At 33.7% G+C, this 17,201-nt stretch overlaps 1 protein-coding gene across 16 annotated transcripts in view; it reads right to left on the reverse strand.

Moving 5' to 3' along the window:
* LOC311192037 (sodium channel protein type 2 subunit alpha) overlaps nucleotides 1–17,201 on the reverse strand; it is a gene marked incomplete at both ends in the record, with an annotated part of 59,231 nt that overhangs the window by 13,383 nt on the left and 28,647 nt on the right. For all 16 annotated transcript variants that reach the window (XM_084264425.1, XM_084264435.1, XM_084264437.1 and 13 more), the window contains 4 exons: nucleotides 4,133–4,306; nucleotides 5,238–5,392; nucleotides 5,984–6,104; nucleotides 16,070–16,555. In XM_084264425.1, coding sequence (XP_084120551.1) covers nucleotides 4,133–4,306; nucleotides 5,238–5,392; nucleotides 5,984–6,104; nucleotides 16,070–16,555 — 936 coding nt within the window. The remainder of the gene's footprint in view (nucleotides 1–4,132; nucleotides 4,307–5,237; nucleotides 5,393–5,983; nucleotides 6,105–16,069; nucleotides 16,556–17,201) is intronic.

Raw genomic sequence — 17,201 nt, forward strand, 5'->3', positions numbered from 1 at the left:
ATCTTTCACAAACAAGACTCCATCTAAGCTAGTTACACAGCTGTAGCTCCGGCAACTTCAGTGGCACTGTGTATATTGGCAGTTTTCAGGTTCTGATTGCAAGTCACTCTTCAGCCTAGTTTGTGCTTTCCATTTCAACTTATTCACAGCTTTCTTACCTTGGTGTTACTGCTCCTACATCATAAACTTGAAATTGTTTCCCAGAGAAATACTTCACCTATTGTACACAACATGCTTTCCCCTGAAGGACAGTTCATATAAAAGGCAATGTTTTGCTTTGAATTATTTTATATCAATTCTGTTGTGTATATAGTGTAAGTATATATAGCTGTTCTGTACTGCTCTGGTTTTCTCAGCCATCTTAGCTTGGTCTTCTGTTATCTGTTCCACCTGTTTTGCTGCTAGTAGGTGAGAAAATAAATGTCTTTCTACACTGATAAATACATGAATTTCTTCCGAGGTAGGAATTCATGAAGATGCAGTATTTTAAGAAATAAAAATAAAATCAGAATGGTGGAAAGAATTTTTACATTTGTGTCCTAAAACCAAAGGGTTGTACATCCACATTTTTGGGTATAGACCTTCTGATGTAACCTGTTCTGTTGCAAAAAATGTTTTGAAATTTATCCATCACAATTAGCACTGCTCAAATTCTTCAGTCAGGGTTGTCATCTGAGACAGATTGTTTGTCATACAGCTCCACTTTGACTTTATTTTAATCCATGTGAAATCTGTGCCACTTGGTGAAGTGGCTAATTTATGTGATTTGATTCCAAGTCCCCAGGGGCATATGGCCCTCCTCATTTCCAACACAGCTTATCCTATCTTTCATGTCGTTATAAGTGTTTGGGTATTAAACTCAACTAGGAATAAAAATGAACTGCAAGATTTGGAAAAAAAACCCCAAATAATTTTCTTTCTGTTGATAAGTTAATGATTTCTCTTATTTGTTGATAGATACTATATTATTGTTTTTCCAGGTAGACATTTTGACAGTCTTGAAGACAGGACATTGGACGCAATGCACCGTTTCTTATACTTTATGTAACCTTTCTTGTATTATGGTCCTATGCTAAGATAATATAATTTTTTCTATATGTACTTGATGAACAATTCTTAAATTATGGTATTTTACTGGCAAGTACTCAAAATTCATTTTGTCTCATTGCATAATTGTAAGCTATGATTCTGTTCCAAACTCTCTAAACAAAAGCCTTAGGTTTTATGCATATATCACCTGAATATCCCTTTGAATTAATTAAATAATTTACTTAGTATACACATAAAGCATATCAGACTGAGAGACATAGTGACATCTCTTTCTGTATTTGGTTTCAGAGCACATCAATATGCTCATCTTATTTCTTACTTTTGTTACGAAGTTGTCTGGGCAGCAGCTGCCTCTTGCTCTGTGCGTACCACATTTAGTGTATTACTATAATGTGACCCTGATATTTTCCAGAACGTTGCTGCTGAGTTAATTATTTTGAAAAGCTAATACAAAGGTTGAGAGCACAGTTTAATTAAATTACTTTAACTGTCTTAACAAAAAGTGTGAAACATTTTTAGCTATAGGAAGAAATATTATATAAGCCATCAATACGTACAAGCCCGAGTGGAGGGTTGTTTTCCTGCACTTATTTTGTTCAAAAACTCTACCCACCGGAATTTTATCAGGCATGAGAATTTTCACTCCACTTAGAGATTTGTTACTGCCCCACAGTATTTGGCAAATACAAGATTTGTTCAAAATGTTGCTTATTTACATTTCATTCAAGTACAAATTATTAACACAGTAATTTAGAAATAAAGTGTCTATACCATAGGACTACCATATAAAGTTTAAAAATATACAGCATAAACCAGTATCCATTTAAGATTATCTAAGATTACATACTGTAGCAGTAAACTACACAAAGTTAATAATTGATAAATTCACTGGGTATTTCCAGATTCCTCATCCTTCCCCGATGCCCTATTTCCTAACTTTGTAAGTGGCAAAGACATAGAGTCATTACAGCTGTACATCAAAACCTAAACATAGTAAACTCATGACAGTTAGCTTCTGGAAAAGGGTTGAGAACAAAAACCAAGGTACAGGATGACATGCTTTGTAGCACCTAATTGTACTGGGTTACGATATTGCTGTCTCAAGCCTTTATTGGTTATCTCTGCCATAATTGGTCTCCCCAATGATAGCTAATATATCACTGCCTCTCAGCTGCCTGCATCCAAAATTCAGTTTCTTAGTTTAAACCACTGATAAATGTGCACTAATTGAACTAATTTACCAGATTGTGGGTTTGGGTAGATAAGGTGCTACTCCACCCAAGTATGTACTCCTTGCTGTAGATACTGTTGCATGTAATAGAAGAGTGGGGCAAAGAGATGGTCTTAAAATGAGGTCACCAGATGTATCAATAGTCAATTGTCCTGGTTATAACCATTAAAATTGAAAATTGCCAATTCTTTGTGTAATTATTAAAGTCTAATTTGGTCCCAATCACTGAGAGCAACTTTGGCTATTTCTCACAGTGAGAGAAGGACTCAGGTGTGTAAGATATTAAAGGTCAAACCCCTAAAGTACTATCAGTGTTTACTCTTGAATAATTTTAGATGGTGGAATTAAACAATTTCATTAACTTCAGTCACTTCTAATGAAGAACAGCTCACCAGTGTTCTCACTGGGAGGACGCTACTGAATCACACCTGCTCAAACTGTCTTTTAAAGCAGTGTAGATTTTCTGCTTTTCTCTAGGAAGGTAACATCAGTTCATATGTTTCTTCCAGGTGTTACCTGGTTGTGCTAAAGGAATCACTAAATTAGCCTTAGGCACAATAAGACATTTTTACCACTTTCTGGAACGTTGAATATAATTTTTGAAAAGTAGATGGTTTGAATCTCATTTAGTCATGCTTTTGTTTATAAAATTAAATATTATGGTCAAAAAGTTAACAAAATAAGCTGCTTTTCTTATGATGATTTTCTTTATAATTCTGAGAGCCTTCTCAGATAGCAGCATTTCTGAGGCTAAACTATTATTAAGAAACCATAGACTATGGCTTAGGATAATCTGTTTTGGTTTAGGTTACAAAAATAATAATTTTAAACAAGTAGTAGTTTATCTAAAAAACCCCAAGGATAGGGCTAAAGATTAACAGTATAACAAAACTAAATTGGGCAAATTGAAAAAAAGAAATGGACTTTAGAGTTGTGGGACAATCTACTAGCTTTTTTATTTCTTTGTGAGTCACTGATACATTTCTATTATATATTCATAAAGAATACATATTTATCAGACCAGTATTTATGCAAAATTCTGAAGAAATATGTTAGGTTGGCCAGAAATTACTATAAATGCACATTTGCCTAACATGCCATCTCTCAGTTCCACACTGAGGACATGTATAGCCAATGAACTGGGTCAGATAATGTGTGAAGGCAAGAGACCAAAATATTCTGGGAGTAAAACCAGCTTTTATCCCTTCTGACAACATAAGCAAGGCCTTTGCACAGAAGTGTAACACAGCTGGGAAAGCTGCCAAGAAATCTTTTATTCTCTTCTATCATAAACCCTGCCAAGTCATAGCTAATTTAACTATTGCAGATTGTCAGCCCATGAAAACTAATTAATTTTTAGACCAAATAGCCAGTGTCTTTCTGTTTTTCTAAAAATGATAATGGCATAGTTTTGGGAGAGGAATTTCTGAGAACTCAGACAAAATCTGGAGCAAATGTATTGTGTCAACTGCATACCTACAATGTGCACATTGTAGTGTCCTATTGATAAGGAATAAGGTATTATGATCAGAGTCCATTCAAAATAGCATGTTTCAAAATCAGGGCTTTTTTCTTTTAAATTTTCAAGTTTGATACATCTTGGGTATGAAATTATTAACCAGGAAAAAATGAACAAACTGATGGCCAGCCATCCTTTTCCTTTTGGCATATACATGTACTTTAAATAACACATCCACATCACTGCAGGCAGTATACATACTAATGCAGTATAACTATACAACATGAATTATTTTTGCATGTTTCTAGGAAGATTACTTAGTAGTAATGAGTTTTACAACATAAAGGACTTTACTATAGGGAATTTTACAATATTACAGACTGGGTACTTACATCAACAATCAGGAAGTCCAGCCAGCACCAGGCATTAGTAAAGTATATTTGAAACCCATATGCTACCCATTTTAAAAGCATTTCCAAAATGAAAATATATGTGAAAACTTTGTCAGCATATTCCAGCATGGTCTTGATAGTTTTGCGCTGTTCAATATATATATCTTCAAATGCCTATGAAAAAAAATATATTCAGAGGTATTACTAATGTTTCAAAGAATATACATGATAAAAATAATTAATAAACCAACAAAAATGTTAAGTAGATCAGAGATAATTTTCCCCTTGTTCTTCTGCATCCTCTTACCTTAAATATTTCCCAGCTTTAACCATACTATAAATTGGAGAAACTTTATGTATTCTTCCCTGACTAGTATTGGATATATATATGCATCCTATTTTACCAATGAATGAAAAAACCCGCAAAGTATAAATTGGCATTCAGAAACACACACACCCCACCTTTCTAATAGAAAATATGTTCCAGATATGTATATTGCATTCTAGAAAGCAGTTAGGAATATTAGATTTCTACTTTCCATCAGTCAAACATATCTTAAAATCAGAGAGCAATGTATTTGCAAGAATGTACATGACGCACAATAATACTGTAGCAAATGCTCAACTTGAGTAAAGCTGGAAAGGTGGGTAACATAAACCTTGCTGGAAAGTGGTTGTTAGGTTTGATTTCCTGTCTTTCTTCCCTATATCCTGACTCCAGAAAAGCAAAAGTGAAGTCATGATTTCATTTTTTGAATGGTCTTTCATAAGCAGAATCCCAGAAGTGGCTGAGTCTGGAAGGAATTAAGGACTTAAAAGCATATATTTAGCTATATATTCACAGTAAATAATGATCCTTTGTACTCATATCTCTTGACGACCATCCTGAGAGTTGGCAGGCAATTTAAATCTTGAGCAGCTATCCTGGCGTATATAGAATTGCACCAGGTTTATTCCAAGTTTAATTTTGTCCTGAAATGATGGAATGCAGGTAGTTTTATACAGCTTCAAGTAAAATTGGTCCTTCTGAAGCAAATTTGAATTTTGGTGTGCCTTCTAAGGAGATATCTAAATTTTTCAGCATAGGCCTTTTTTTTCTACTTACCAGAGCTCCGCTGCTGAGGAGAATCATGAAGACAATGAAAGTCTCAAACCAGTTGTGTTCAACTATGCTGTAGCAGGTTTTTCTAAGATTCCACCAGATTTTTCCTCTGCCATCCTCTATACTTACTTGACAACATGGAAATTTCTGCACACAACCTGCATTGGATTAAGAGATTTTAGGATCCAAAAGTTAATTATTCAATGCCAATATTTACTGTGGTGTCAACATTGTTAGAAGCTTTAACAAATTGTATAGTATTTTTTAAAAATAAACACCTGAATCCTCTTTTATAGGATCCTGAATATATTAATTTAGATATGTAATTTGGAGAGAAACCAGACAATCCTAAAAATAATCATGAATAAAATCAATCCAAAAAACATTGATATTTTGACTGTCTGTGTGTCATTGTTCCATTTGTTAATGGAGTCTCACAAAAATTAATTTGTTCCAAATTTCAAGGGCCCTTTCAAATAACTGAAAAGCATTTTAAGAATAGAAAAGTTAATGAAGTTTCTTAGATACAAGATGTATGCAGTGGCCAGGCAGATAAAGTTACTCAGAGCCTAGTAGTGAAACGACGTTCTGGCATCTGTTTCCAGCATTCTAGGCTAAAACTATTTTCTTTCAATTGTTGAGGTCACGAAGGTCCAGAAATCAGATTTGAAAGTCTAAAGAACTTAAATATGACTAGTAATAATGCTATTTTACTAATGCATCTCTTGAGTCAAGTGTTATTCTACAACCTTCTGTAAAACAGGCTTCTGGTTCAAGGGCTTCTTCACTTTCAATTTCTGCTTGCTCGCCCTCTCCAGGAGGGGCAATGTCAACCGTGCTGCCTTCTGATGAACTGGATGCATTTAGTTTCTGCAAGTAAAGTTCCACATAACAATTTTTTATCATTAGATACACAGTCTATAAAAAATTATACTGAATCAAATCATGCCAGTCTCTGACTTTTGAAAAACACTGAATTTATATTGATGAATATGCATCACCATAAATAAAAACATAGTAACAAGCCATACATTGTATAGTTCTGTTTCACAATTTACCTTCTCATAGGGAACAATTAAATATAATTTGGTTACTAACCTGATTCACGTATAAGACTTTGAAGTACTTTCAGTAGTATTAAAACTGGAGAGCTTGCATGTACAACGCTCTCAAGTTATGTCTTTATACTGGATTACACTGAAAATGTGTTTTAGTTTTCCCAGCAAAATGAACTAACCAAAAGCCCCACATGTCTGCTACAGGTAGTGTTTTCATAAACGTATCTATGGCATTTAAGGGCAAATTTCTGCACAATTTAATTTTTGCAGGAAACACAAATTACCATATCTGAAATATCTTCTTTGCATGCCAGCCTCTTGTGCATATTGAGAGATCTCCTGAGGTCCTTTCCATCCCAAATTTTTCCTATCATTCTACTACTTTTGTGTACACTGAAATACTATAGTCCTTACTGTAGTAAAAGCACTTCTAGATCTGAAAAATGCGATAACTGGAGAGTGATATAAAGCAACTGGAACTAAGTAACTTTTTACTAAGTACATTGAAATTTGGATCAGGTCAAGCTTCTTATCAGTCATGCATGACTGCCCATAATTTTGTCCTTTTAAGAAAGCGTATTTTACAGGACAAGCCTGCTAAAGATGCATGTAACTAATGCAATAACTGCACATAGAGTTTGTGACTTGTTTTCAGTGATCAATACTGTTTGCATCTTCAAATGCTATAATCCAAAGTACATTATCTTTTACTGTGAAATAAGGTTTGTAATCAGAAAGCAACATAAAAAATATCATGGCAATAAAATACATCTGGTTTATACCATGTAGCAGTAATACACAGCAATTTTGAGGGGGATCTATAATGCACCTCCAACTTAAATATTTTAAATTGTATAGGCACTGATGTAACAAAGGGCATTTGTTCACAGACTAGGTTTCTGGTTTCAGCTAAACAGACCTTGTCATTCCTTTTGACGTATATGATGACCTTTTTATACATTTTTTTGGAGAGAATGCTTAATACCAAGCACTTTTCACCTTTAATTTTCAAGATAGTTACATATTTTTAGAATATTAAAAAATACTATTAAGATTATTTGAATAATTTTGCAATAAATAATAAACAATAACTTTTAAAAGAGGTATTTCCATGTGTTCTCTCCTTCAGAGACAACACAGCAAATTAAAACTAGTTATTTAATTCCAGTTAAAAACCAGTCCCTCCAGGAAAAGGTGCAGGGACCTAAGGGCTTTTTTAAGCTATGAATGAAGTAATTTGCACACATATCTTTATCTAGTTTGGTAAGTGCTTCTTTTCTCATATTCAACTATTCCATGGGATGAATGAAGTTTAAAAAACATTCATGCTGGTTGACAGATAATTTCAGGATTAAGTTTCAAGAAGTGGCCCTTCACACAAGTGCAAATGTAGTCAATATAGGGTTGCTCAGACCTCAGGTTGCATCGCCATTACTGCATTGTGACCAAACTCATAACATAGTTATGAGTTTGAAAATCATTCCTTCCCCTTTTAAATATTATGATCTCTCATACGTCTGACAATGTGAAAAGATTTGTATAACTACATTGAAGATTGGATGCTTCCAATGGCTAATTCTTGATTGGTAAACATGTTAAAATATGTTTCCTTTTTCATTTCCCTTTTTCATGCTTCCTCCACAATTTCCAAAATTTACATATGTAAAATAGTTATGACTGTATTGCCTCTAAATGGAATAATTTTATTACTGGTCATGTAGATCAGTAAGTCTGAAATAAGATATTGCACACCTCATATAGTGAGGATGTTTAGAACTTTGCTTTCTGTATTACATTTACAGACAAAATGCACATTAATGTATGTTATGTTAAGCATTATTAGCACACCGCCGTCCTCCTGTCCACACATATGGCTCTCTTTTAAAAAGGAAAATCATTGCAATACAAAGAAATATGAAGTCTTAAATCTGTCAATGAAATTATAGGCAGTTTCTTCATTATATAAAAACAAATATTGTGAAAATAATAATCTGTCACATTCAAGTTAGCAAAGTTAAAACTAATTAATGGCCTGATCCACCATCATTAAATCACTTACTTAATAGAAGCTAGACAAAGGCTCATAGTAAGAGTCAATTATTAATCTATATGAGTGCCAATTAAAAGGCAGTCAATTTTTAACGTGCTTCCGATGTAAATTCTGTTGCAAGTAATCCTGTCAGCATAGTTGCTAAAAAACAGTGACAGAAGTGCAACTTATAATCAATACAACCAAAACCTACTATAATTGTCTTCATCATTTTTCACATAAATCATTCTCTTGATTATTTTTCAAATAATCTAAAGCAATTGCATTACAAAAAACCAACCCAACTCATTAGGTTAATAAAACTCCTCTTCTTTGCTTCAAGCTCCTAAATTAGGAAAGAACTATTGCATTTCAAATAAAGCAACTTTAATGATCTTTTTTTTTTCTAGCAATAAAACTAATAAAACTAATAGGAAACTCAAGATACATGATGGATTAACACAATCTTTTTTGCACCTAATAAATGTGATTATCAGCCTCTAGAACACGCCATGCCCTGTAAATACTTATTTGCATCTTCAATGATACCACGTTTTCCTTTACAAGGATACATTTGAAAGCAATTGCTTATGATGCAGCATTCTCAAGGCCTGAATCAGCAAAACATGCTTGACTAGAGCAGAAGCCTCAGCAATACTGTGGAAATCACACACACAAATAAAATAAAAAAGTAAGACTACTTCAATGGAATTTATTTTTCTGAAAATAGTATTATAAATATTGTATAGAATATAAAATTAAAAAATGCTTCATCACCAACCCAAATACTTGGTTAATACATGTACAATCAGCCTCCATACTCTCCTTTCAGAGCAGTGCATCTCTTTTCAAGAGCTTAGATCATTAAAACAAGCTTTGACCAACAGCATGTTAATGTGCCCATTTACAAGAAAATGCATTCACTTAAGACCCAGTCTTGCTCTCATTTGATCTTATTCTAGATTTCAATAAGAGCAAGAGCAGGCTACTAAGGTTTTAAGCTTTACAAACGGCTTCATGATTCAAGTGACAATAAAGTAAAAGGATTCAGCCATTACAAATTGCCTTTAGTAATTTAGCCATGTGGTTTTATCCTTTGAATCTTGAAAGCTGCACTGTAATTGAGTGACAAAATATAAAATAATGGCAAACAATGATTCCAAGGTGATTCTAAACTGACTTTAAATCTCAGATCTTATGATATTTGACTTTTATGCAGTATTATGAAAACCACTTCAAAAATCTCTTTCCCTAGAGTTTTATTTGATGGTTGAGGCATATCTTGGTTTAAAATGTAATCAGTAAAATCTGAGAATTTTCAAATACATACTGATATGAATTATTTTTTGGCATCTCTGGACAATTTATACTCTGATATAATATAGATATAGATAAATAGATAGATATAGATACTACTACACTATAATTAATGGTACAAAACAACCATTTGGTTGCCCTTTTGAAACCCGTGAGACTCTGCCCGAAGGCAACATCTTTGATCCTGCTATGGAACTGAAATCACAATCCCAACAAAACTTTGACACCAAGTTTCACTGGGAAAATTTGACCTCCTTGGTTTCATGTCACTTTGGCTTCTGTGCAATATTTCCTGTCCCTATTCCTGAAGGCTCTACCAATTATGCATAAATGGAGATTATAATGAAAAAAGCTGTAGGGTAAATAAACATGGAATTTTAGATGAATTATGCCAACTATTCCATAGCCTTTCTAATTTACACAAAGCCCCCCGACTCAGTCACAAACTGCTATCATGAAGCATACTCAAAACCACCACTGTTTATGAAGGAATTTAAGTTTAAGAAAAAAAGGATTTATAAAATTCTTTGAGTTTTTTTAAGGGGGGGGTTATTTGCTAAGAATAATTTTAACAATTATGAAACTGTTTGCTCTACCTATAGTTTATAAAAATCAAGATATGCACTGCCCAAATGAATGCAGAATGTAGTTTATAGCATCTTGAAGATTTGCATTACAGTGCATTGTAGATTTAAATGTGTAACAGTGTAATCTTTATGCGAGTAGCTACTGCGATAGCTTAAATGTTATTCATTAAGGACCTGAAGTTGTGGCAGTAATCATTACATAAATCACTTCACACTTTGCATGAAATAGTTACATTTATAAGGGCTGAATCAAAAAGGGTTGTTTTTATTGTTTAAAAACTATGCATGCTCCCTTTTTCTTTGGCCTCTTTAATGTATAACATTCCTTTTATGATCCATACTTCAAAACCTGTAGAGCATGCAGTTATTGCTATATACTGTATTAAAATATCCAGAAAAATCATTAGCAAAGTTAAAAAATATATGTTGGGGTTGCCAATCCCACCTGACCATGCTGTGATGTGAGTCCCATGACTCAGCAGAGAGCAGCTGTGCATGTTTCTACTGTCTTGCAATGGATAGGGAAGGTACATAGCTGAATAGCATGCAGGCCAGTCAAAATCCATTAAAAGAGTGATTATATATATATATACATATATATGTATAACTTGCTTAGGTAACCTGTGTGAAAATGGTGACACGTTGCTCTACCTGGTTAAAAAGCACCAGAGCTGCATTCTTGATTACTCCAGCTTGGTTCTACCCCTGTGAGAAGTAAGAATGGTAGGTAGTGAAGTTCAAGACACAGGATCTCTAGTTTTCCTCTTTTTGGAATCTCTAATTCAAACATGGCTTTAACACAATTAAAACATAATTATTAAATATTTTATGATCAGTTGGCGAAAAGGGAAATACATACCACCTGAAATGTTCAACAAACTTTTCTAAAGAACGTGTTAGCTTATTTTAAAGAAAGAAGAAATGCAGAATCTAGACCTAATAATCCACACTCTGAAATTATGATTCATAAATAAAAATGCAATGAATTAATAAAGACATGATTAGCAGATTTGGAAAGCATTCCGGTATTTATATAGTGCTTAATGCATATTATTGAAAATTTTAAGGGTTTTTTGGGTTTAATATTCTAATCTACATTTAACTGAGTATGCGATTATCTCTCTCATTTGAAAAAAATGTGCATACGTTAAGCAAAATACTTTGAATGTCGTCCCATTCCCCCTTCATCCTCTAATAATGGTAGTAGAATTTATAGATCTCAGTGAAAATAAACCCGCTTAATTTCTGTTCAAATTAGATGTGATGAAGTATCATACTCTGCAAGTTTCCAGTTTAGATTTAGTACGCTACATACTTCTGACTCTTTAATCTCTCTCTAAGAAGAAATTGGATTGGTGTCTGGACAGTGTCTCATCTGTGTATCCAAAGGTTGATACATTATCCACAGCTAGTCTGTAATTGAAATATTCAGTACCTTTGGAAGACACTGTCCCAGAATTGGTTGGTTTTAGAAGAGGGGAATTTAGGTTGTTGAAATGCAATTAAAAATCATCCAAAATATTGTTCAAATCACTGCTGGGTAAGTTTTGGCTAAGAAATTTATTGAAGCCTAATGGCAATAGTTTACTTTTGGGAATGTAATGACTATGCTCATGCCTTTTTACTTCCTTCAGACACACTAGTGAAGACAATAAAAAAACTGAACTCACTCATTGTTTTGAAAGTCCAGTGGATTAGATTTTATTAAAACCATCTGTTGTGATTTCAGAAGTTAATTGAGCAGCCTAACTTCTCCAGTCTGAATTTATACTTACTGTACAAATACTGTAGATACAAAGGCTTTTGAAATTCAGAATGATAGAGGCCTGAAGGTATATGTATTTATTTCTTTGTGAAATAAGCTTTTCCTAGCTGATGAATATCCTTGAAATTATTTTTCCATATTGAAATCCAAAACTGTATTCATAAAGTTGCAATTCAGATATAATGAATGGTGGTTAAGTAGTACAGAAATACAATAGTTAGCAGGGTTATGTTTGGTCATATTAACATAGTACATTCATTTCACTGATTAGCAGGATTATTTCATAATAGAAACAGCATCCACAATGCTACCTTGAAAAAGCACCAAATTATCCCCTTTAGTTACTTCTAATTTTCTTACTATCTTCAAAGTTAATTCTATTTAATATCTGTTATTTCTGCCATGTATTTCATTGGGTGTTGCACCTCTACTTTCTGATAGTAGATACAGCCAAAATCCTCCTTCAAAGTATCAAATAAATGTCTGCTGCTTTCATGTACTTTCAGCCATCTATTACTCTAAAGCAATGGGTAACTTCTAAATCTAGTAAATGTCATAGTTATGTTTTATCCAAACAAAGACTTCACCAGAGTACTAGTAGTAGGTGTTAGAAAGATCTGTTTAGGACTGGAGCTTGGAACCAGGTTCCAGAATGGACTCTGGCAGATTTGCAAAGTTATTAACTAGTGTATTAATTAGAAGTGTTTTTCTAAGATGGAAAAGTGGGAAGAGAAGGGGCAGGATGGGGGGGAAGGGGAGGGAGAGAATGGAACCAGCCTTCCAAACAAAACTTAGTTACTGGACTTACTTTGCACCATAATGTATCTGATAATAAAAATAGAAAACGTTATATTTTGTTCCTCACTCGGCCACAGTTACAAATTCTATAATAATTACCCGCTCTTAGCATATTCTTCTGGGCCACACAGACCCTGCACCACTTCTATCATGATCGGTTATTGCTGACAAACTTTAAATAATCATTCTGCTCTTAACATCAGTGGCAGTCAGCAAGACACCAGGAAAAAAATGGTTCATTTTACAGTTCTTATGCAGATCTAACTTCCCACAGCTCTGTTCAAAAATTACTGACAGGGATACCTCCTGAGGGTATTTTAAGTTCTAAACACTGCCACAGTTAAGGCAGAGAAAGTTCTTCCCTATCTCTTACCCCTCCTTTTGCAGACCAGGCATTCTCCTAGCAGGAATATTGTCTCAGTAGTATTCCCTGAGAGGCAAAATAAAGCCTGTGTACTGTGTACTGATGATGTACTGTTCTAAAGAGATAACGTAAATGCTGCACCAATATACTCTTTATCTTTCTTAAAAGACAATCAGAAGTCAGCAAAAGACTCAACATTACTGTTGACTTAATAGGAAAAGATTTGGAATCTTCACAATATCCCATGACACATCAGAACATCTGTTCGCATATTACCAAAGCAGGTGGATTTTTATGCACACAATAAAAAAAAAACAAACAACCCAAACCACAGCACTTTATCCTTTCCCTAAAAATCATCCAGTAGGAATGGAAAAAGGAATCCAGAACAGATACTGCAATTAATATGTAATTCACAATTTTCAGGGCACGGGTAAGAAATTCCTGTCTTGTTAGATACCATTCACAATGTGCACATTTGCACTGTACAAATACATGACAAAGAGTTATACAGTTGTGAGTGAGCAGAACTTGAGGGAAATGCTATTGCTCCAACTTTGCAATGGTAGAGCTTATTACATTCTGTGGAAATCTTGAGGATCCACAGAAGTCCTAAATTAATCCTGTCCCTGTTGAAAATTATCCACAAGTTCTTAAGATATTCATTATCCATGATTTACTTGTGGATTCACAGTCACCTGAAATTTTCATTTTCAAATTGCTTGTGCAATTTGATTTCTCTTCCTGAAGACATTCAAAGTCCACAAAAAAAGCAAAATCTCTTGATTTATTATGGTCCTGAAACTTCAGGATGGCCTTCAAAGAAAAAAACATGATGCCTGAACCAAGCAAAGATGAGAATGAGGGATTTACTTGTGAAAGTAACCTCAATGCAAGGGCTTTTACTCCATTTTCTTCAGTTGTACTTACATCATGTATTCCCTTGGAAAACAGAGGAGTTTCTGCCTTTGGATTGCATTTTATTTTCTCCTCAGCTCTTCTGATACAATATATGGCAGTACACTGTAAACTAAACCATTCAAACTATCTTAAAGAAGAAATAAATAATACCTGTGGGATGATGTTATTTAACTTACATCACTCCAGTGACATGCCTTGTAGTACAGACCCAACAAGCACTGTAGCAGATAAAGACTGCCAGGGGATCAGTAGCCAGGTGTGGATGGGAACGTCCCAAGCCAGCTCTGCTGCTGAGGCTAACATGTCATGTAACCATACATTCAGCATCCGCGCAGCTTATAAGCCTCCCAACTTCCTAATGCATATTACAAACTTTTTAAAAGTAACATAGGAAATTTTTAGGCATGTAGCTTAATAAGATGAAGTTACTAGGAAGGTACTCATCACTCAAAACTAACCACAAGGAAAACAAAAATATTTAGTAAAATGTCATTTTAAAGATCATAGTATGTAAAAAGACTTGGAAAACTATGCAAAAGATTAATTGGAAAGATGATTGACTTCTATTAGATGAGTTTATGTGAAAAATACTTGACTCTCAGATCCAGAGTCACTTTAAAAGCTTGGGTTTTGATAATAGTCAACCTCATAAATTATATCACCTTACACTTCCTGAATCTTTTGTATTCTTAAATTGCCATGGATAAGCACTACTACTATACAGTGTTCTACATAGGCATTGAAAATGTTTGACTCTTAACTGAGCAACTCAGATGACAGGGTATCTTGCTCTTAATCTTGCAGCTGTTATGCAGAGTAACCTTCTTTGCAGTTGCAAATAAACATACACTCTTCATGCTTATGTTCTTTAGCAAGGAATCCAACTATGATTCACTGGGTCATAACTATCCATTCATGTCATGTGACATAGTTTGGTATTGCTGAAGAATACAACATTATTTGCACATCTGGCAGCTATATATAGCCATGATACAGTTGTAAATCCAGGGCTTCTTTATAGACAAACTTACTTTATGGTGAGAAGACCTTTTGTATGAGTTATCACACAACATCATGCTTCTAATCTAATTGAAAACATATTTATTCATGATTCCCAATCCCTTAGACCTCACAGTTCCTACATTTCTAATGGCATTAGATATAATTATATTCTGGTAATGCTTGTATGAATTTGTCATTGATCATTATTCCAACGTACAAAGTTTTCCTTGAATACCTTTTCCACATGTTCATGATCACTTCTGGTATTTGAGCTTCTGATATTTTCAGACAGCCTCTGTTTTTTAGACCAACTTCTGTCTCTTTGCAAAGTAATAATATAAGGCTTTCAAGATAACTCTTTCCACATGCATCTATATGACAAGATCATTCTGGTGTCCAAGATAACTTGAAATACTGGTCTATCATGACATTGAGTGGCATCTGGATTATTTCAATTTAGCCAGCCATAGTCTCTGAACCCAAAATCTGTACAAGTATTACTCACACAAATTTTTAGATAATACACAATGCATCACTTATATATGATGTCTCAGGGTTCATTTTTAGAACTAACCTAAATATAGAAAAAAACCACTTTTTCTCCACTTCAATTGCATATGCAAATCTGTATATACTTTGTTGCTCCTGAGCCTTCTGCAATACTATTATTCCATAAATCCTGATTGCATTATAGGTACCACAGAAAGAACACTTTATGAAATGTATGCTAGCCCTAAAACTTCATAAAACTGTGAAAGACACAATCATGTTTCAAATGATACATCTTTCAAATGTCTATAAACACAGTATTTAAAATGTAAATGCTAAGGACCCCTAGTATACCATCATGTAGAGTAATTTCTTTCTTGAATTATAATTACATTAAAACCACAAAATATTTACATGAAATAAGACAGTTCTTAATTCTAAATATGTAATTAAGAAATATGTAGATACGTGATGACGATTTAATTAAGATACAAAAAAATCCTACCTGTTTGCTTTCTTCCATATCAGATTCGCTGCTAAATTCTTCTGTATTTAAATTTTCAAAATCTGATTCTCCAACTGCAATTGGCACTGTCACAGTGAGGCCTGGATTGTTTATGAATGACATGTAATCATTTTCATCGATTACATATTTTTCCACACTGCTGCCCGTGCCTACACCACTGGTGGTACCATTCCCATCTTTAATACAATTCAGATCTTTGCTTATTTCAACAGCAGTATGATTGGAAATGCAGCTGTCTTTCTTGTTGTTTAGCTCTTCAAGTGCTTTGATTTCCTCTAAAGCTTTCTGCTTTCTAACAAAGGCTTTTTGGATGAACTCCTGTATCTTTTTTTTAACATAATCTATTCCCTTCTGAATTCTTGCCACAGCAATCTGGAGATTGTTCATTTCATTATCATCATCGGTAGCAGCAAGATTGTCTGAACTAAATGAGCTCAGCAGCAAGGCCAGAAACAGGTTCAATACCTAAAAGATGAGAGGATACAGCTGTATAGTCAATACGTATATGTAAGAAGTGAGAATTTTTATAGGACACTGGCAAATAGCATGCATTCTTTTGAAAAACAACATTCGCTAACTTTAGACAACCCTATAGCACCTTAAATTACAAAAGAGCTCCTTACTAAAATTTTTAAAAGTTACAAAAATTCCAGCTATTCATCAGGTAGAAAGGCTTTGGTCTAAATTTCTTAAAATCACTTGGAATTTAAGTAGAATTAAATAAACATGAGTCATAAAATTAGATGAGTTTCTCTGATGCAGATATTTTAGAAACATCAGTTAATGCTATAATAACCTACTTATACTCTCTAGCTACTATTTGGAAGATTATACCACAAGACTGATTTTCTGTTAATTCTGGGCTTCTCTCTTAAATTCTATAAAGCTTGACATAAAAGGTTACAAGGAATATTTTAAAATTAATTTTAACGCTTAAATCTCTAATGTTTATAATAATACTATACTATTTGATTTTTTTTTCTTTTTCCACCTGATGAAATTTGAAAATTTTAGGAATTAAAAAGCAAAGCATTTATTTCATCGGCAGGTAACAAGAACTGTTCAGAATTTGACCATCATTACTCTTGTTTTAATGTAATGTATAAAATGT

This window comes from Gallinula chloropus, assembly GCF_964237585.1.
Source record: "Gallinula chloropus genome assembly, chromosome: 5".
Lineage (NCBI taxonomy): Eukaryota > Metazoa > Chordata > Aves > Gruiformes > Rallidae > Gallinula > Gallinula chloropus.